Genomic DNA, 18,084 nt, shown 5'->3' with positions numbered 1-18,084 from the left:
GCACTCCACTTGATACCAGGTGTCACCTAGACATCAAGCAACTTACTGCTACCCTCTAAGCCCAATGAGCCAGTTTTCTATCAACCTTACAGCCCATTAATCGGGAGACCATATCAAAAGTGTTGCTAAAGTCAAGGTAGCCCACACTGACTAGTCTTTCTGCATCCACAGAGCTAGTCATCACATCATAGAAGGCAATCAGGTTGGTCAGGCATGACTTGCCCCTGTTGAATCCATGGGGACTGTTCTTAATCACCTATTTTTCCTCTAAGTGCTTAAATTCTTTGAGAATTTGCTTGACAATTTTTCCAGCTACTGAGGTGAGGCTGACCCATCTGTAGTTTCCTGGATCCTCCTTTTTTCCCTTTCTTAAAGATGAGCACTATATTTGGCCTTTTCCAAACTTCTGGCACCTCTTCCAATCATTATGAGTTTTCAAAGATGATGGCCAGTGGCTTTGCAATCATATCAGCCAATTCCCTCAGCACCCTCGGGTACATCCCACCTGGCCTCATAGACTTATACACATCTAGCTTTTCTAAATAGTCCCTAACCTCTAATTTTGCCACTGTTGGCTGCTCACCTTCTCCCCAAATGGTGCTGCCAAGTGCAGTAGTCTGGGAACTAACCTTGCCTTTGACAATTGAGGTGGAAAAGGCATTGAGTACTTCTTCCTTTTCTGCATCCTCTGTCACTAGGTTTCCTTCCCCATTCAGTAAGAAACCCACACTTTCCCTGATATTCCTTTTGTTGCTGAAATATTTGTAAAAACCCTTCTTGTTACCCTTCATGTCCCCTGCTAGCTGCAACTCCAATTGTGCTTTGGCCTTCCTGACTTCATCTCTGCATGCCCAAGCAATACTTTTATGCTTCTCTTATACTTGGAGTTGTTTGTCCAAGTTTGCACTTCTTATAATCTTCCTTTTTGTGATTTAGTTTACTGAAGAGTTCCCTGCTAAGCCAAGATAGTCCTGCCATACTTGTTAGTTATCTTGCACATCAAGATGTTTACTTCCTGCACTCTCAGTAAGGCTTCTTTAAAGTACAGCCAGTTCTCCTGGACTCTTCTCCCTCTGAGACTGGCTTCCTAAGTGACCCTATCCATGAGTTCCCTGAGCAAATCAAATTTTACTTTTCTGAAGTTGAGGGTCCTGACTCTGCTATTCCCCTTCCTTCCTTTCCTTAGGTTCCTGAACAAAATCATCTTGTGGTTCCTGCTGCTCAAATTGCCATCCAATACTATGTTCCCCACCAATTTTTCCTTGTTTGTGGGCAGCAGGTCAAGAAGAGCAAAGTCCCTGGTTGGCTGCTTCAGCACTTGCACCAGTAATTTGTCTCCAAGACTCTCCAAAAATGTCCTGGATTGTCTGTGCACTGCTGTATGGTGCCAGGGTGATTGAAATCCCCCATGAGAACTAGGACCTGTGATTGGGAAACTTCCCATAGCTGTTTGCTGAAAACCTCATCCACCACTTCCTTGTGGTCGGGTGCTCTATAGCCAGCCCCCACCATGACATCACCCTTGTTGCTGTCCCCTCTGACCCTAACCCAGAGACTTTCAAAAGGACTATCTCCAGTTTCATACTGTAGCTCTGAGCAATCATACAGCTCTTTTACATAATAGTGCAACTCCTCCTCCTCTTCTCTCCTGCCTGTCCTTCCAGAACAGTTTGTACCCATCCATGACAGTGCTCCAGCCATGCAAGCTATCCCACCAAGTCTCTATTTTTCCAGTCATGTCATAGTCCCGTGACTGTTCAAGGATTCCGATTCTTCCTACTTGTTTCCCAGGCTCTGCGCTTTTGTGTACAGGTACTTAAGGTAACTAGCCAATGGCCCTGATTTCTTAGGAAGACTGAGAAAGCTTCCCCTGTTGCCCACTCCTGCTTGTGCTTCCTTAAGATCACTGACTTCCCCACTTACCTGTGGGCTTTGGTTTCCATCCCCTGGTAGACCTAATTTAAAGCCCTCCTCATTAAGTTAGTGATCCTGTCTGCAAAGATGTTCTTCCCTCTTCATCAGCTGGATCCCATCTCTTCCTAGCTTATTTATAGAATATTTATTTATAGTAATTTATCTACTATTTATCTACTATTTATAGAAATGAGTAGGCTAAAAGTACTAAAAGTAAATACAGCTCTTTAATTGTATCCCACTACTATTAAGTATTAATACTTAATATATTCAAAAACAGAATGGAACAGTCTTTTTGAAATCTAGTAGTTTCCAAAGTATAGATTAAATCTATTTGCTCATTTTTTTCTCTGGATCTCTAAAAAAAAAATGTGTTTCCACAGACACTCTTTTCTATTTATAAACATCTTTCCCTTTCTTTTTTAACTTTTCTATTTAATTTTATATAGTTCAAGTGTCAGATATCTCTGGGTATGTATCTTATACTTGCATTGAAATCCAAGGTCTGTTTAAAATGTATCAATATTTAAAATACACTTCTATGTCTTCATATATCTTATTAGGTTTAGGCAAATATTATTTTTAGCAAAGTATGGGCATTTTGGGATTTTAGCAGAATTTGTGCTAATGTAGCACAGCTTGCATGGCCACATATGCCCCGTCCCCTGGCTGGAGTGCAACAAAGTTTACTGCAAAGGAAAGCTTTCCAGCCAGGGAGAATAGAGGGCTGCTTCTGTCAGTCAGTAGGACAGGATAGAGTTACCAAGTGTTCATAAATGCATGGACATCCCTTAAAAATAAATTTTCTTATCAGAATGAGGCTTGATACAAGGATTGATGGACAAACAGAGCAAAACAGTATCACCTCATGTCTGAGCAAGAGTACAACATGTTGTCCTTCAAGGATACTCTGTCAGGCCTTTGTAGCCCATGGGAGCCTATGTAGTCCCCCATTTTCCCCCTTTTCTCCCCCTACCACATGGTGCCACTGTGTCCTTTTGGCCATGCAGCTATCACCTCTCTGTAGCAACTTCTCAACTTAAAGGTGTCCTGGGCAGTGTGTGGTACTGGGTGGAACAGGAAGGTGGGTGGTACAACTGCGATGGAACTGTGGGGTTGGTAGGGGGAAGAGGTGGGGGGGACTCTATGGTGTGTTGGGGGGAGTAGAGCTGATGGGTAAGTTTGAAGGGTGGACTGAGGTGGAGGCAGCCTGGTGAGGAGTGTAGTGGGGGTATAAGAGTGTGGGCATGAGTGGGTGACTCCTGAGTTAGGGACAGGATGGTGTAAAAGCATTGTAGCACTCAAGTTAGACTTTATTCATCAAGTCATCAATGAAGTATCAACTGTTTGAGTTGCATTTAATGTTTAATAATTAAGGTTTTATATATGTGGGCTTATTCTTTTTTCCTCTGTGATAAACCCTGTTTTTAGTTGAACACACAAGCAACATTCATTTCCAGTTAAAGTTATTATTTCAGGTTTTTGGATGTGAACTGGAGCTAAATATATACAGTTAGACCATTCAAATTCCTAAATTTGAATCCAGCACTTTTCATTGCTGTCCATGGTCTGGCAGAAGAATTTCACTTACTTTATTCAAAGTATACATGTCAATAAAAAAGTTTGGTTATCAGTAAATTTTGAAGCTTGTTGGTAAAAAAACAATGTATTGGGTTGGCAATTCTTGGACAGGCACACTGTCAAACTCATGTAGTGCTCCTGTCACAGTCACAGACAATGTCTGCAGGGACAAGGGCTGATCTGGCATTCTCGGCTGCCTGCTCAGCCTCTGTTAGAGCTTCTAGGAATGGTTAAAGCACCAGCACTATTACAATTTAAAGTTGCAGTAGCCCTTTTACATTCCCAGCTCAAAGACAGGCATAATGGGGCTGCCTGGAAGGAAAAGGACTCATCAGGCAGCAAAGACAACTTCTTTGTCATTCATCCACCATTTTTTGTTGCAGATTGGCCATATTTTTAGCATGAGAATCAGCATGGACACGTAGCTGCCTTTTTGTCATGCTAAAATAGCTGATGTGATGTGAGAAATGTAATGTCTGCCTAAGCCAATAGATATCACTTTATTAGACCAAAATCTGGACTCAAAGTAATAAGTGATTTGTCATTGACTGCAATAGGACAATGACTTTGCTCACTGACTTTATAAGTGGTTCAGAAGGAACATCATGCTTATTGTTTGATGGAATCACAGACATTGATATGGGGAAGCCTGGTCTGTCAAAGTTTACAGTTTAATCATACTTGAACCTGACAATACAGGGGGAAAAAATCAATGATGAATCCCTCAATGAGTCTCAGAAGTTCTAGCTGTCTCCTGATTGCCAATGATAAATCTGTGATTTAAAAATGGGGACAAGTGGCATTTATGAGGAAGTGATATCCAGAGCATGAGAGCTGAATTGAAAAGTATGTATGCATGCTGCAAATGTATCAGGTAAAGGTCAGATAATTTGAAGGTCATTCTGGCTGGGCATACTTCAGGCCCAACAACTGAAAACCATGGTTCTGTTGTGGTAAACACACGCAGCAAACTTTAGGTCAGGTCAGCAGAAGCTTGGTTTATTAGAGAATGCATTCTGGACAGACTCATACACAATTGGAGAATTGTGAAGAGGTCTGACCACGTACAACAGGTGAGGTGAGTTCATATAGAAAATATGACATCATAAGCATAGCTACGACATAACCAATCAGCATTTGCCATGACTTTGTTAGTAAAGCGCATGTCTTCCATTTATGATTATGTTAGCAACATTTGTTTAGGGTCTCTCGTCTAACTTGCAACCTTAGGGGTCGCTTCCCATTTTGGGCTGACTCAGCAGGCTGGTTTGTGGTTACTTTTGTGCTAAGCTTTTGTTTTTTACTAGACTAGGACAGGATGGTCCCAGTCTTGTGTTAGTCTGGCGGTTTTGGGTCGTGTCCTTTTGACTTTGCCATAGCCTAAGCTGAATACGTGTTTTGCACCCTTACACATAATGGAGATTCAACTCCATTTTTCCCTTCTTCCACAGTTCTATGACACAGAAAATTACTTTTTGAGGGTTTTGTTGTTTTTGTTTGTTTGTTTTTGTTGTTGGGCCAACATAAAAATTGTGTTTAACTTGTTTTGTTTTGGTTTTTTTGTTTTCTTTTTTTTCTCACAAGCGGTGCAAAATTCCCCTATAAAACTTTTTTAAGATATTTGACTAGGTAGCCAGGTACTTTGTTTCTGGTTTGACCTATCTTTTAATGGAATTAGATTATATGAATCTCATTTCATGTAATTACTTTTGCCTGCAGAGTGCCTTGGTAAAAAAATATACAAAATATGTGTCCACCTCTAAGTAAAAAAGAAGTAAAATATTCTGTACCAGTTACCCCCAGGAGATTAGAAAAGGTGAACACATATCCTTTCTTTAAAAAATAAAAGCCATAATTAATTGTTCTCTTCTTTTCTTGAGTATATATAAAATCTTGCTGAATCCAGGTTAATAAATAATTGGTTATAACTGGTCTGGTAAGAATAACTATGTGGTTCACTGAATTTAAAATGTGTTAATTTTAGGATACAGGATTATGTCAATAGTAATATTTGTGCAGGGTCATATTAGGAATAACATTGATCTGGTCACATTAGGGTCATAATACACAATGCTTGTCCAGTCCAGCCTAGAAAATACCTGTCATTGTTGGGAGGACACACACATACTTGCAATAAAGAAAGATATTCAAATCCAATGGCTAGAATAAGCAAGGTTGGTAGTGAATCTGTAAAAAGAAGGGAACTCCAGCCTCTCAGTTCTTTCACTGAAGCTTTTTAATGATTAAAGCTGGTCAAATAATAATTGTCATATAAATGATTCAATAGACTACCATTTTCTATAGAATGATGTCTTCCTTGATTTTTTTTCCTTGTATCTGACAAGCCAGAGAACTGATCAAATAAGTACTTGAAGAGTGATAGAGACATATAAATAATATATTTGTTATTCCTTTTCATAATCAGTTGTAATAAGGTAGTGATTATTTTCATAGGGCTTTCCCCTGAAAGGTACTGAGGGCTCCTGATCCACCAAAATATTTAAGCACACATGATGTGAGAACAAGTACTTGCAGGATCTGGTTTAGATTTAGGCATCTTGCTTTAAACTACCAAAACCTAAACTGGGAGCAGTGTGTGCTGGTGTTTGCCAGGTGCCTGGAGTGGCAAGGGCAGCCCCAGGTAAGTAACTTACCATTGTTAAGGTGATCTAAGCCCTGTGAATGCCTGAACACCCAGCCATTTAGATCGACCTAACCTTGGTTAGGTAAATATATGGGTACATAAAGATATTCAGAGAGGTTGGGGGGAGTTTGTTTCATATTAAAAATAGCCACTAGATCTAACTTGGGTCACCCAGATACAGAGCCTACATTTAGGGCACATCTATGCTTGCATATTAATGTGCAGCAATAAACTCTGGTGCATATTGCACCGGAGTTTATTGCTCCCAGGCACTGCATTTGAATGTGTGCCTGGGACCGCAACATGTTGAGCTGAGTCAGAGCAGCCCTGGCTGGCAGTGTGCCTGGGAGGTCAGCTGCCAGACCAGGGCTGCTTTGACTTGGCTTAATGTGCTGCAGTGGGGCTTGCTGGGGCACAAAGGTACTTCAGTGTGGGGCTAGCCAGCAAGCAACCCCTGCACTGAAGCACCCTTATGCCCTAGCCAGCCTGTTTAGTGTCTACACATGCATTGCTATGCACTAAAGCTAAACTAATCTGCACTAAAGCAGAATTAATAAACTTAGCCATGTAGCTTATCAGGCAACTCTGCAGTAAACACCTTGTAGAGATGTGTCCTTAAATCCATAGGTAGGTTTATCTAAGTGCAAACTATTCTGCAAGGTTAGAAGGTCTAAAAATTGTTCTGGAAGTTCTGGAAGGCTAGTTTGGTATAAAAATGGTCATCTGAATCTAAGTTAACTGTTGCACAAAGGTAGTTTAACCTAGATTGGGTCAATCTAATTTATCAATTAAACATCTGTACACTTCCCAGTGCAGGCCTGAGGCTAGGAAAGTCCCACCTCCAAATGGACAAACTCCCCATGTTGATCAGGGCCTCTCAGGCAGCTTTGTTCCTCCTGGAGCTCTGGAGTACTGGCCTGGCCCCTGGCTACCTTCTTGCTCAATGAACGGGGTTTTTAAGTGCCTTGCAACCTGACCTCTTTTAATCAGGTGACTCAGACATGGATGAACTGGGCAGCCACCCAACAGAAAGGGGGCCCAAAAACTGTAACTTTTTAATTATTATTATCATTATCTCTGGTGAAGGGAGGCCTGATACTAAAAATTTGCCTGGAGCTGCCAGGAGTCTAGGTACGGTGCTGGTTGCAGCTGTGCCTCTTCAGTTCTAATGGGCAGGTTGTCCTGCTCCCTGGCTGCAATCTGGCTCTACTGCCTGCAGCCCTGGGAAACTCTAGGCCTCTAAATGATGGACTGAGGTCAATTGTATTACAGTCTTTGGAAAGGAATGAAGGAAAGTGTATTTGACCCACTGCTGGTGGGTAGTAAAAACAATTATACATCAGTTTTCAAATATTTAAACAATTATCTATGAGTCTAGAAATGACAGATTCAGAAAATGAACGTGTTCTTTGAGCGAAATGAAACACGTGTAATAGGTAGAAAAACAGTTTGAGACTCTATGAAAAAAATCATGAGAATGGAGTTTGTAGTAGAGTCCTGGATGCTGTGCGGTGAAGAGTCCTTTTTTTAACTCACTAAGATTTCAGGTCTTGTTAGCACCAATCCATTTATAAAAAGGGTTTGACGATGTCTTGAAAGAAGGGTCCTGTTGAGAGGGAGAGTGTGCTCCTAGAAACAGCCAAGCTTAGGTGAGGATTTGAAATCAAGTATATATTTTTGGTGGTTTATTTATCATGAAGAATAAAGGACCCTCCTCCAAAGAGGGCTAGAAATTTGGACCAACTCTTTCATGGTCCTTGATATAGGATCAAAACTCCACCTACTCACTGAATGTTGTACAGATAGGGTGCCTATACACATGCTGGGAGGAGGGTGGAAAGGGGGCATTTTAATTAGAACTGTACTCAGTCACTTTAATTAAAATGGCTCAGTACAATGTGTATCACTCCCCCTCCCCCCGCACTTCCCAATAGCAGCGTGGAAATTTTAACTAAAACTCATTCAGTGCGGTTTAATTAAAGCATCCTGTGGGCTTTTTGAAATGTGGGGGGCTTAAAACATATGATGCTGAGGTGATGCTAGAGTCTGCTCCAATGCGTTCTAATTAGAGTGTGTTGGGGTACTGCCAGAATTTTAAAGGTATTTAGGCACCTAAGGAAATTAATATGTTCCTAGTATGGTTTTTACAAGTGCCTGAAAGGAGGCCCATAATCATTCTTGACCGAGTCTTTGACAGCCACAAGGGAGGAAAAATGGCTTTTGTATTTAAAGGAAAGAGTGAACAACATAAAAGTGGACTGTACTTGAAAAGGCATGAAGATGCCAAAATGCTGAGTGGTAAAATGCCTGACTTATCAGTATCACCGTATCCTCGAATGAAACCCAGAGCCCCATGTTAGGCATCTGGGCTCCTTAGAGAAAATGGGCACCTTTAAATGGAATCCAAAACAAGCAATTTCAAAGTGCTGCCTAAAGTTGGCCCACAGGGAAATGTTGATTACAAGGTGTCCCTTATATCCTGCTACTTCAGGGCTCAGCAACATAGTTGGTGCTACTGGGAAGCATTGTCCTTTACTTAGGATTTATAGGCCAAAACTTTCCTAAAAGTAGGTGCCTTTAACCTTTCTTTCAAAGGCAGAGAAAGGAATACTGTACTATTTTTTTTCTAAAATGTTATAGGGCTGTCACAACTGACTTTTTCCAATAGTTCCATGGGTAGGGCACTTAGCTGAGGTGTGGGAGATCTGGATTCATGTGCTGAAGGGGGTTGTTTTTGTATTTCTTTCTTATTACTAGTTAATATCTATTATGTAGACAATCTGTGGAGCTAGAATCTAGAACTAACCCTTCCACAAATGAAGGTTAATTACCAGTATCCAAAGCAGAGCCAAATGCATCCTCCCTTCCTCCCCCCTTCAAATTAATCTATAATTAAGCCATGCAAAAAGAATGATTTCAAAAGGAGGGGTGAGAGATCACTTTAGAATAGTTATTATCAGGTGATTAGAGTAAATTGCAGAGATATGGTTAATATCAGTTTGGATTTTCTGAGACATAGGAAGGCATGGACCATCTGTTTCCCAGGGCCTGGGCAAGGGCTCTGAGTACTAGGCCAGTGGTGCTCATCCTCCTGGCTTCTTGGTCTGGATGAGTGGCGCAGAGCTGGTCTGCAGGATCAGCACACAGATACAATCTCACAGGCCAGCCTAATCCTGTGTACCAGCCCACATTGGATCCAGCTATGTGCCAGCCCAACCTAATTGGCCAGATCCAGCTGCAGAGTGACCCCACACACAAGCCCCAGGGCCAAGCAGTGAATTAGTGCACAGGACTATAGCATGTGTCCTGCAGGGCTCCCCATGGATCTGGATATATGGCAGCAAGGGAGCAGCAATTTATGTTGCTACTGCTCCCCTGCTGCTAAATTTCCAGACCTGTGGGGAGCCACATGTGTTGGATGCCAGCTCTGTGGGCTGGAAGTTGAGCACTACTGCTGTTCTGTAGGTGTGATGGATGCACTGAGAGTCTCAGCTGTATCAAGAGTGAGGTGCTTCTGGTCATGCCCAGAAACCAAACTTTAGTGCCTGGGAATGTCTGATGTGGCTCAGGAGTCTAAACATTTATATTCTGCCTAAATTCAATGTTGGGCAACTGTTCTTTCTGAATTCCTGAGACAATGAAAATTCCACTAGGCACCTATCTGCATCTTCAGATGGTAAATACATCTGAAAATACATTGTCTTCTGAAGTGCCCCTTTGTGGTCCCAGGCACTCTGGTCCCAGTTGCAATTTTGTCTGTAAAGTGACTTTTTCTAATTTTTAGTTGTTTTTTTTTTAAATGGAGTACCTGTAGTGGAGCAAATGTCTGTCCATGCAAAAACTAAAATTTACCAGTGATGATCATGTTAAGACACAGTTACTTTACCTACACTGTCTCTAACACACAAAGTGTGAATCAGCAATTGCTTTGAACTCTGATACAAATCTGTTAATAATGATCTAAAAAGACAGTCATGAAGGGCTAAAATTAATCTAGAGTAATGTCATTGTTTCTAAAAGCAAATAAGGGATTGCTGCGTGTCGTCATAGATCACATCAAGAGATAGATGGAGTGTAAGGTGAGTATTAGGCTTTCATAGGAAGAGAGTGTGATAGAAAACTGCCAGAAATGTAATCATTTGCCCTAATTGTGGTCCCCATGTTTTATTCATTACTTAATGAACTATTGCAAAAAAAAAAAAAAAAATCAAAAGTTCAAGGGATTTTTTAATAGGGTTACTTTAGAACATATGTAACAATTATTAACCAGGAAGTATGTACTGTGTTAGATTCTATAAGGTGTTCTGCAGGTTACTTTTCTCTGAAGATATGTCTTCAGCTTACTCTGAGATGCCAGTACAAGTGCCTATGATTGGCTCTCAGGGTGAAATTTAATGGAACAGGATTTCTTTATAAATGCATGGAAATTTGGATTTGGAGAGATCTTCAAACTTTTGAAAATATCTGTTGGAGTAGTTGTTTTGCCAAAAAGTTAATGCAATATGGCTGTACAGTTATTTATAAGAAGATAGTACTAAATCATCAGACCAATGTTGGCAATATAAAAATGCTGGAAACACTGAAATAGAGAGAATTAAGAAAGAGATTAAAGATTGTGTTCCCTCAGGCAGTCTAGTACTTCTCTCAGACTTTCCCAACACACTTGAAGCCTCACAAACCACTACCAAAGAATCTCCTTTTTAATTTTTATAGAAATTAAAAATTATCAAAGAGTTTTTAAGTGCTGAATTTGATCTACCTTCAGATTGTTACAAACCTATAGTGAATATGTCAAATGCCAAAGGCATTTTTTATTTCATCACTTTTGTTGCATATACACATATATATAAAACTACAAAACTCTCTCTCTCTCTCTCTCTCTCTCTCTCTCTCTCTCTCTCTCTATATATATATATACACATAAACTACAAAACTGTTAGCCTCCCCAATTTAATATATTACAGTCTTTGTAAAAATTCTGTAGCTGAATCACAAATTCTTGAGTTTAATTACTGGTGTCTTTTATAGTTGGAAAAAAGAGCACTTTGCATTGCAGATATCATTGAAAGAAATACTGTAGTCTGTGTTATGCAAGAGATCAGATTAGATGATTGTAGTTACTCTGACTTGATCTTATAATGTAATGTTTTGCTTTGGTAAAGTCAGTAAAACACAAAAGGAATACATTAATTTCAGTTCTCGGGGCTGTGATGGCATCCTCAAATTTGTTAGTACATAAATAGGCAGTAATCACTTAATGTAAAAATACCAAAATATCAAATCATGAGTTTAAAAGCTTTAAAAATATGTGAAACGAGGGAACCTTATGACTTTTTGTTGACATGGAAATGTTTATCATTGTAATTGGTACATATATTCTACAGCACCAATATTATCCTTCTCCTCTCATGTCCTTGTCATAAACTAGATGTTTTTTTCCATCTGTGCTCAAGCAATGGTTCTTTTCATTGCTGCACTGAGGTCCTCCTTCATATAGGTCTCACCAAGGAGTCGGCAAATGAGCATGTGCCCCATGGTCTGTACTTTACCATACTCACATGTATTCATGTAATTAGAGTAGCCCCACTTGATCGTGTTTATTTTTGCTCTTCCAGTTTGCGTGTGCAGGTGGTTCAGGCATCTCCATGTTGATCAGTCTGTATCAGCCCCTTTGATAAAGTCCTTCTGGGGTTCCAGGTCCATTTCAAGGCCTCTGGTTGCATGTAATCTTTCCTTCCATAACCTCAGTCACACCCTGTAGCTGTTGTGTCCAAGGGCACAACACTGGTAACAAAACTTTTTTTTTTTTCCATTTGAAGCCATTTAGTTATTTCTGTGCGACCATAGAGTGGATGCCTTGGGTCATCTATCTACTGTGATCTTTCTTTTTGGCTCTCTCTCTTTCTTCTGATAACAGGTGGTGTAATGCCTGCTAGAAACTACAGGCTATCCATTGGTATTGGCTTTAGACATCCTGCTATTTCACATCTGTTGTTTAGAACTGCGCCTAGTTTCTTGGCATGAACTGATCATTCCCATACTGGACATGCATACTGGACAATGGAGTAACATAAGGCAATAGCAGTGGTTCATAATGGAACTGGGTTTGCTCTCCATGTTGAGGTGGCCAACTTCCATAGAATATTGTTACAGGTACTAACTTTCTCTTTCATCTTCTCTACATGTGCTTTGAAGGAAAGCTTTCAGTTCAGTGAAAACCCCAAGTACACAGATGTGGCTGATTAATCTGTAGGAGTCCATCCCAGATGATGTTTAATTTCTGTTTGGCTTCTCTATGATGAAAGTGAAAGGCTGTGCCCTGTGTCTTTGTTGGGTTGGTGCAAAACTGGTTCTTATTGTAATAATCTGAGAGGATACACAGTGGACATGTGAGTCTGTTCTCAAAAGTGGCAAAGTCCTTCTCTTGTGATGTGATGCATAGATCTTCAGCATATATGAAGCTTCTCATATTGCTCTGTATAGGTTGATCACTGGTATACATATTAACAAGGATGGGTGCCAGCACACTGTCCTGTGGGAGGCCATTTCATTGTCATCTCCAGCAGCTCTTTCTTACACAGTTCTACATAAAAAACAATTATTCTCCAAAAGAGAATGAATGAGCTGCACTAGGTGGTACTTTTATGTCATATCATAGACTTTGGCAAGTAGGCTTTGTTGGTTGACAGTGTCATATGCTGCTCATATGTCTACAAACACAACACCTGTTATCTCTTTCTCGAGTCCATCTTCTATATGCTGAGTGATGTTTAGTATTTATCTAGTGCAGGACTTGCCTGGTCTGGATCTGATTTGTTCAGATATTAGATGTTGTTTGAGATGAAATAAGAGGTAATTGAAAATAAGGCATTTATAAAGATGGCACAAGAGTGACACTGGCCTGAAGTTCTCTGGATCAGAGACATCTCTTCCTGGCTTTAATATGGCTATTACACAGGTTTGTTGCCATAATTTTGATATTCTAAGGGTTGATGAAAAATTGTTAAAAAGGTGTAATACCTATAACTTGGTTGCGGGATCAAAGTGCTTGATCTCCTCCATGCATATTTCAGGTCCAGCTACTTTGCCATTCTTCAAGTGACTTATTCTGACATTGAGTTCAGCCATTGTGTATGGCATGCTAAAATGATTTTCCTCCATATCAGTTTGCCATCTAATCCATATTTTACGCTGTTTATTCAGAGCTTTGCCATTGAGCAGAAGGTGATGAAGAATCTTGTTGCTTATGCTGTTGTGATATTGCTGTACTTTCTTCAGGTCATTACTCAGCTTACAAGTGGTTGACCATGCTTTCCTATTATTGTGGGTCTTAACTAAGTGTACATGGAACACATGGTATAGTAGGAACAAAAACATGTTGTTTAGATATGATGGTGATGGGCACATTAGATATTCCAAGACAGATGGTGGTTGGGCCCTTATTACTAACAACACACAATCATTAACTCCTGGTTTGAAAATAGATCTTTTGATTTTCAGGGTGTGTGGGCTGGGACAGGATTCTGCTGCAGAGAATTCTGTTACAGAAGAGGTCCTAATACTACAATCCTTAAAATATGTCATTATTAAGGACCTACCAAATTCCCAATTTAGTGGATTTTGCAGATTTTGTGAATTCTGGGCAATGTGAGCAAAATCCGTGGGGTGGGAGGGGAACTTAGTGCTGCGACAGCTCACCGGGAGGGGAATGGTGGGGGAGGAACTGCCCACTAGAAGGACTGCCCACAAGATAGCTAGCTACCACTCCTGCCCCTCACTGCTGATTGGCTGTGAGAGCTGCCTGCCATATGGCCCTGCCCCCTCTATGAGTCAGTAGTGTGGGGCGGAGCTGCATGACAGACACCCCTTGCAGCCAATTAGAGATGAGGGCCAGGGCCACCCAGGCCCCTCACCAATCAGACATAAGAGGCCTGTGGTTTCCCTACAAAATTGTGGGGCAATTCCCATGAATTAGGTAAGCTCCTAGTCATTAGCGATTAGTAGGATGTTTGCAGGGGAAGCAGTGTCAAAGAACCAATCAATGAATGTTTTCTGTAGATACTCAGATGGTATTGGTTCACATATTTTATATTTCACAGAATTATGTACAGAAATGTTATATTGTACAACTATTTCAATTGTAATTCTTAAGCCTTTTGTAAACTGACTTTCAAAAACAAACACGCAATACAGGGTGCTAATACCATATTTACTCCAATACAAGATGAATATTTTTCCTCAGACTTGGGAAGAGAAAAGCCTCTTCTTAGAGTCAAGTATCAGTCTGGGGCAGGCAGCAACTCATTTCTGGCTTTGGGAGCAAACAGCAGGAAGGAACAGGGGGTGCGGGTGGGGGTGAGGGCATAAGGGTCAAGGGGTGGAGGGGAGGTGGTAGGGATAGTACAGGGTGGGGATAGGCACAAATAGAGGGGCAAATGGAGGCAGGCACTCAGGGCAGGTGGCAGGGTCCGGGCACAGGTACAGAGTGGGGGGAGGGATGGCAGGCAGCAGGGGGCAACTTAGCAGGGGCAGGAGGGTAAAGGGGAAGGTTTCAGGCATTAGGAGGGCAACATGTCATCAGCAAATGGTGGTGGGGCAGGCACTAGGGGGGCAAGGAAAGGGGAGTCCATCAGGGAGGACAAGGGGTGGCAAGGGGTCTGACCCCTCACAATCCCCATCCCCACCACTGCTTTCCAATCAGAGCAGTGGGGAGACAAATTTAAGATTACCTCATACTCACTAGATTGTATACATGGACAATTGTAACATATATAATTTTCTACTTACAGAATCTAATTATTGGGGGATCACTTTAAATTCAAAGTTGTTTTGGATTTGGATATATATGGTATTATGTGTGTGCATTTATTATGTAAAATACATAATTCTCTGGCACAGTGGCACTCTACAATAAAAGTAAGAGGCATTTGTATGGTAGACAGGGCTTTCAGGCTCCTAAGGCAAGCTTTAAGTGACGGAATGGGCTTCTCAGCTGGTAAGGTCCATAGATGTCATCAACTCGTGCTGTAAGAGGTGTTCACTTTAACCTGGCCTTTTCTAATATAAAAACATAGCAACATGTATACTTAAAACAAATAAAGATGCTTTCCAAAACAAACCACTCCACTGCACATACTTCTTTCACCAGCAACATAATAGGCTGTAAAGTGGGAATTAATTACATTTATGCCCATTTCAGGGCCCATTTACATCATCAGATAAGGGGCTTTTGAATAAATGAAAATCAGCCCCTTGTGTGAGAGCTCTAATCAATTTAAACCTTCAGAAAACAGGCTGTTCTTCCACTCACCAATGCTCGTTTTTGTACAAAAGCTATTGAATAGGATGGAACTTATTGTTTGTTCTCATGCTCTTTTACTTAACCTTTTTTATGTCTATTTTTGTGCTTTATTTCCACAGACTAAAACGAGTATTGCATTGTTATATGATGACGGATCTGAAAATGCCTATGACATCCGACTTAAGCTTACCAAAGAGGTACTAACAATTCAAAAACAAGATGTCATCTGTATTAGTGGAAGTGATTGCAGTGCAAATGTAAGTGCTTCTGTATTTATGTGCTTCCCAACTCTGTATTATATTTCACAGTAATCATAATATGAGGTTATCAGAATGTGATTTTTTTTGTCATAAAGACCATATATAAGGAAAGAACCATATTCATTTACCTTACAATGTACAAAGATATATATATATATATATTTTGCTGATTTTGTGAATTCTGGGCAATGTGAGCAAAATCCGTTGGGGGGGGGGGGGAACTTAGTGCTGCGACAGCTCACCGGGAGGGGAATGGTGGGGGAGGAACTGCCCACTAGAAGGACTGCCCACAAGATAGTTAGCTACCACTCCTGCCCCTCACTGCTGATTGGCTGTGAGAGCTGCCTGCCATATGGCCCTGTATATATATATATACACACACACATAGGGGCTGATGGAGGGGAAAGAGGGGTGGGGTGGCAATGGTACAGTTGCACCCAGCTTGATTCCTGATCCACCCAAACTTTAAAAAGAGCTGCCTGGGAGAGGCAGCAGTATCTCTTTTTAGGGAGTGCTGAGGGAGTCAATTGTCTTCAGGGCTTACTTTAATATATCTGGTTCCTGCTAATCTCAGGTGCTAATGACCCTTTCTCCTTTTTAATGATCTTTATGTATCATTAACTTATCCTTATCCTTTATTCTGCAATTTTGGTGTCTGTTAGCCATTCCTAGTAGTATCTCTCTTCTGTTTCACAGCCCCAAAGATTTTTTTTAGTCCTAGCTAAAAACTAACTCAGGTGTGGTAACATTAACTCAGGTAAACATTAGGGAATTTGGGTATATCCTGTAAGTTTGTAATACTCTATGAAGGATTAATAAAAAAATACATACCTAAACTATATTTACATAGCTTTTTCATTTCTGCCACAGTTAATATTTATAATCCTCTTTGTTCAATGCCATTCAAAAATAACCCAATACAAGTTTTTAGTATAAGTTAGAAATGTTAATTAATGGCTTGAGAATATTGTTTATAGAGGAATTCAGTGGGACATGACCTGCTTTTTAAAATGTGAGAGAGTGTGCTATATTTTGTGATATGTTGAGGACCTCACTGTCATTTTCTAGTTGGGAGATGGAAACAAATGCCTTAGGCAAAATTATCAGTTTGTGTAGACCTTCCATTTAACTGAGAGGCACAATATCTAAATCTCTGACTGAGGAATGTTGCATCATCTGCTGGTAGTACCAATAAATTACATGTAAGCTGTGGTCACAATAAAATAAAATATATGATGTCTGTCTGCATAAACTTTTATGATGTGCCTGTCTCAATAACTTCTTATATGCAAATTATGAAAGGAAAGGGAACCCTTTCCCATTTCCTCATTTTTTTCTTGTCTTTCTGTTTGCCTGTCTGTCTTTTGATTGAATCAATTTCTGGGTGTTATGTTCTAGATAGGAATATGTTGAACCACTCTCTGGACTGATTATTTGGATGGTGTGTATACAAAAATATGTTTTGCAACACTCTCTCAGTGCCTAGATTTGGTTTCATGCTGAATTTTTTTGATGGAATTCAATATCACATTCAGAGGGCACACTATTTACCTTTTTCTGCTTTGAGGGTACTGTGTGAGGTTCAGATAGAAAGATGATTTAAAGATCAAATTTAAAGATAAGAAAAAGGACTTGAAACAGATTTGGGAAAGAAGAGTCACTGTGGAGGTAAAATAGATGTTGTGTAGGTCAGAGTACTTTCATGGCCAGACCTAGTAGAACAGCTGGTAAGCCTGGAGGTGAGCAAGGCCCTTGTGTGCCCATCAGAGAGCTACTCCTATTTCTGGAAGCTGACATGTTGTTGCAGCTCTGAAGGACCTGGAGCTATCAGAAGCAATTCAGGTGTCAATTTGGTTTTGACTGGTAAAAAAAACTATACTTGGGTTAAAGCTCAGAAAATCTTAGATAACATGTTTCTTTTTACCACCAGCTGAGATAGCTGGGAAGATCAGCTGACAATGCTAAATTGAAATTTCAGGTGTTGGTATGGAAGGAATTCCCCAGAGATGTCCCACAACACACCTCCTGCTTGGACAAAGAGAGTCTGTAATTTTTTAATCCTTGGCCCAGATTACTAGGCTTGTCTATTTGAATGAAGCTTTCTCTAAGGAAGTAGTTAGAGCTGAGTGTGTTCCTTTATTTCCTTGGTGGGTTAGATTATTATTGTTCAGCGTTTTCTTTACATTGCTTTAATTGGATTTAATGTTTTCAGTGCATTTAACAGCTGCATATTTCAGTGGTCTAGGGTCCTAGATATATTTTTGAAATAGACAAACTATAAGTGAAAAAAGTTCTGAACATGCTATTCTATGATAGTTGGTTGCCTATTCCAACATTATTTTTCTGATGTTCAGCAGATGATCAGACACAGAAATCTAAATTGT

General features: G+C 40.4%; 1 protein-coding gene across 1 annotated transcript in view; it reads left to right on the top strand.

The window, feature by feature from the left end:
* SNTG2 (syntrophin gamma 2) overlaps positions 1-18,084 on the top strand; it is a 625,784-nt gene that overhangs the window by 264,477 nt on the left and 343,223 nt on the right. Inside the window, exon 2 of the mRNA XM_019492704.2 lies at positions 15,560-15,697. Within this exon, the coding sequence (XP_019348249.1) occupies positions 15,560-15,697 (138 nt within the window). The remainder of the gene's footprint in view (positions 1-15,559; positions 15,698-18,084) is intronic.

The sequence above is a fragment of the Alligator mississippiensis genome, chromosome 1 (assembly GCF_030867095.1).
Source record: "Alligator mississippiensis isolate rAllMis1 chromosome 1, rAllMis1, whole genome shotgun sequence".
NCBI classification, from domain to species: Eukaryota; Metazoa; Chordata; order Crocodylia; family Alligatoridae; genus Alligator; species Alligator mississippiensis.
Note: the sequence above shows the minus strand (reverse complement) of the source record. Positions and strands in the feature narration are given on the sequence as shown.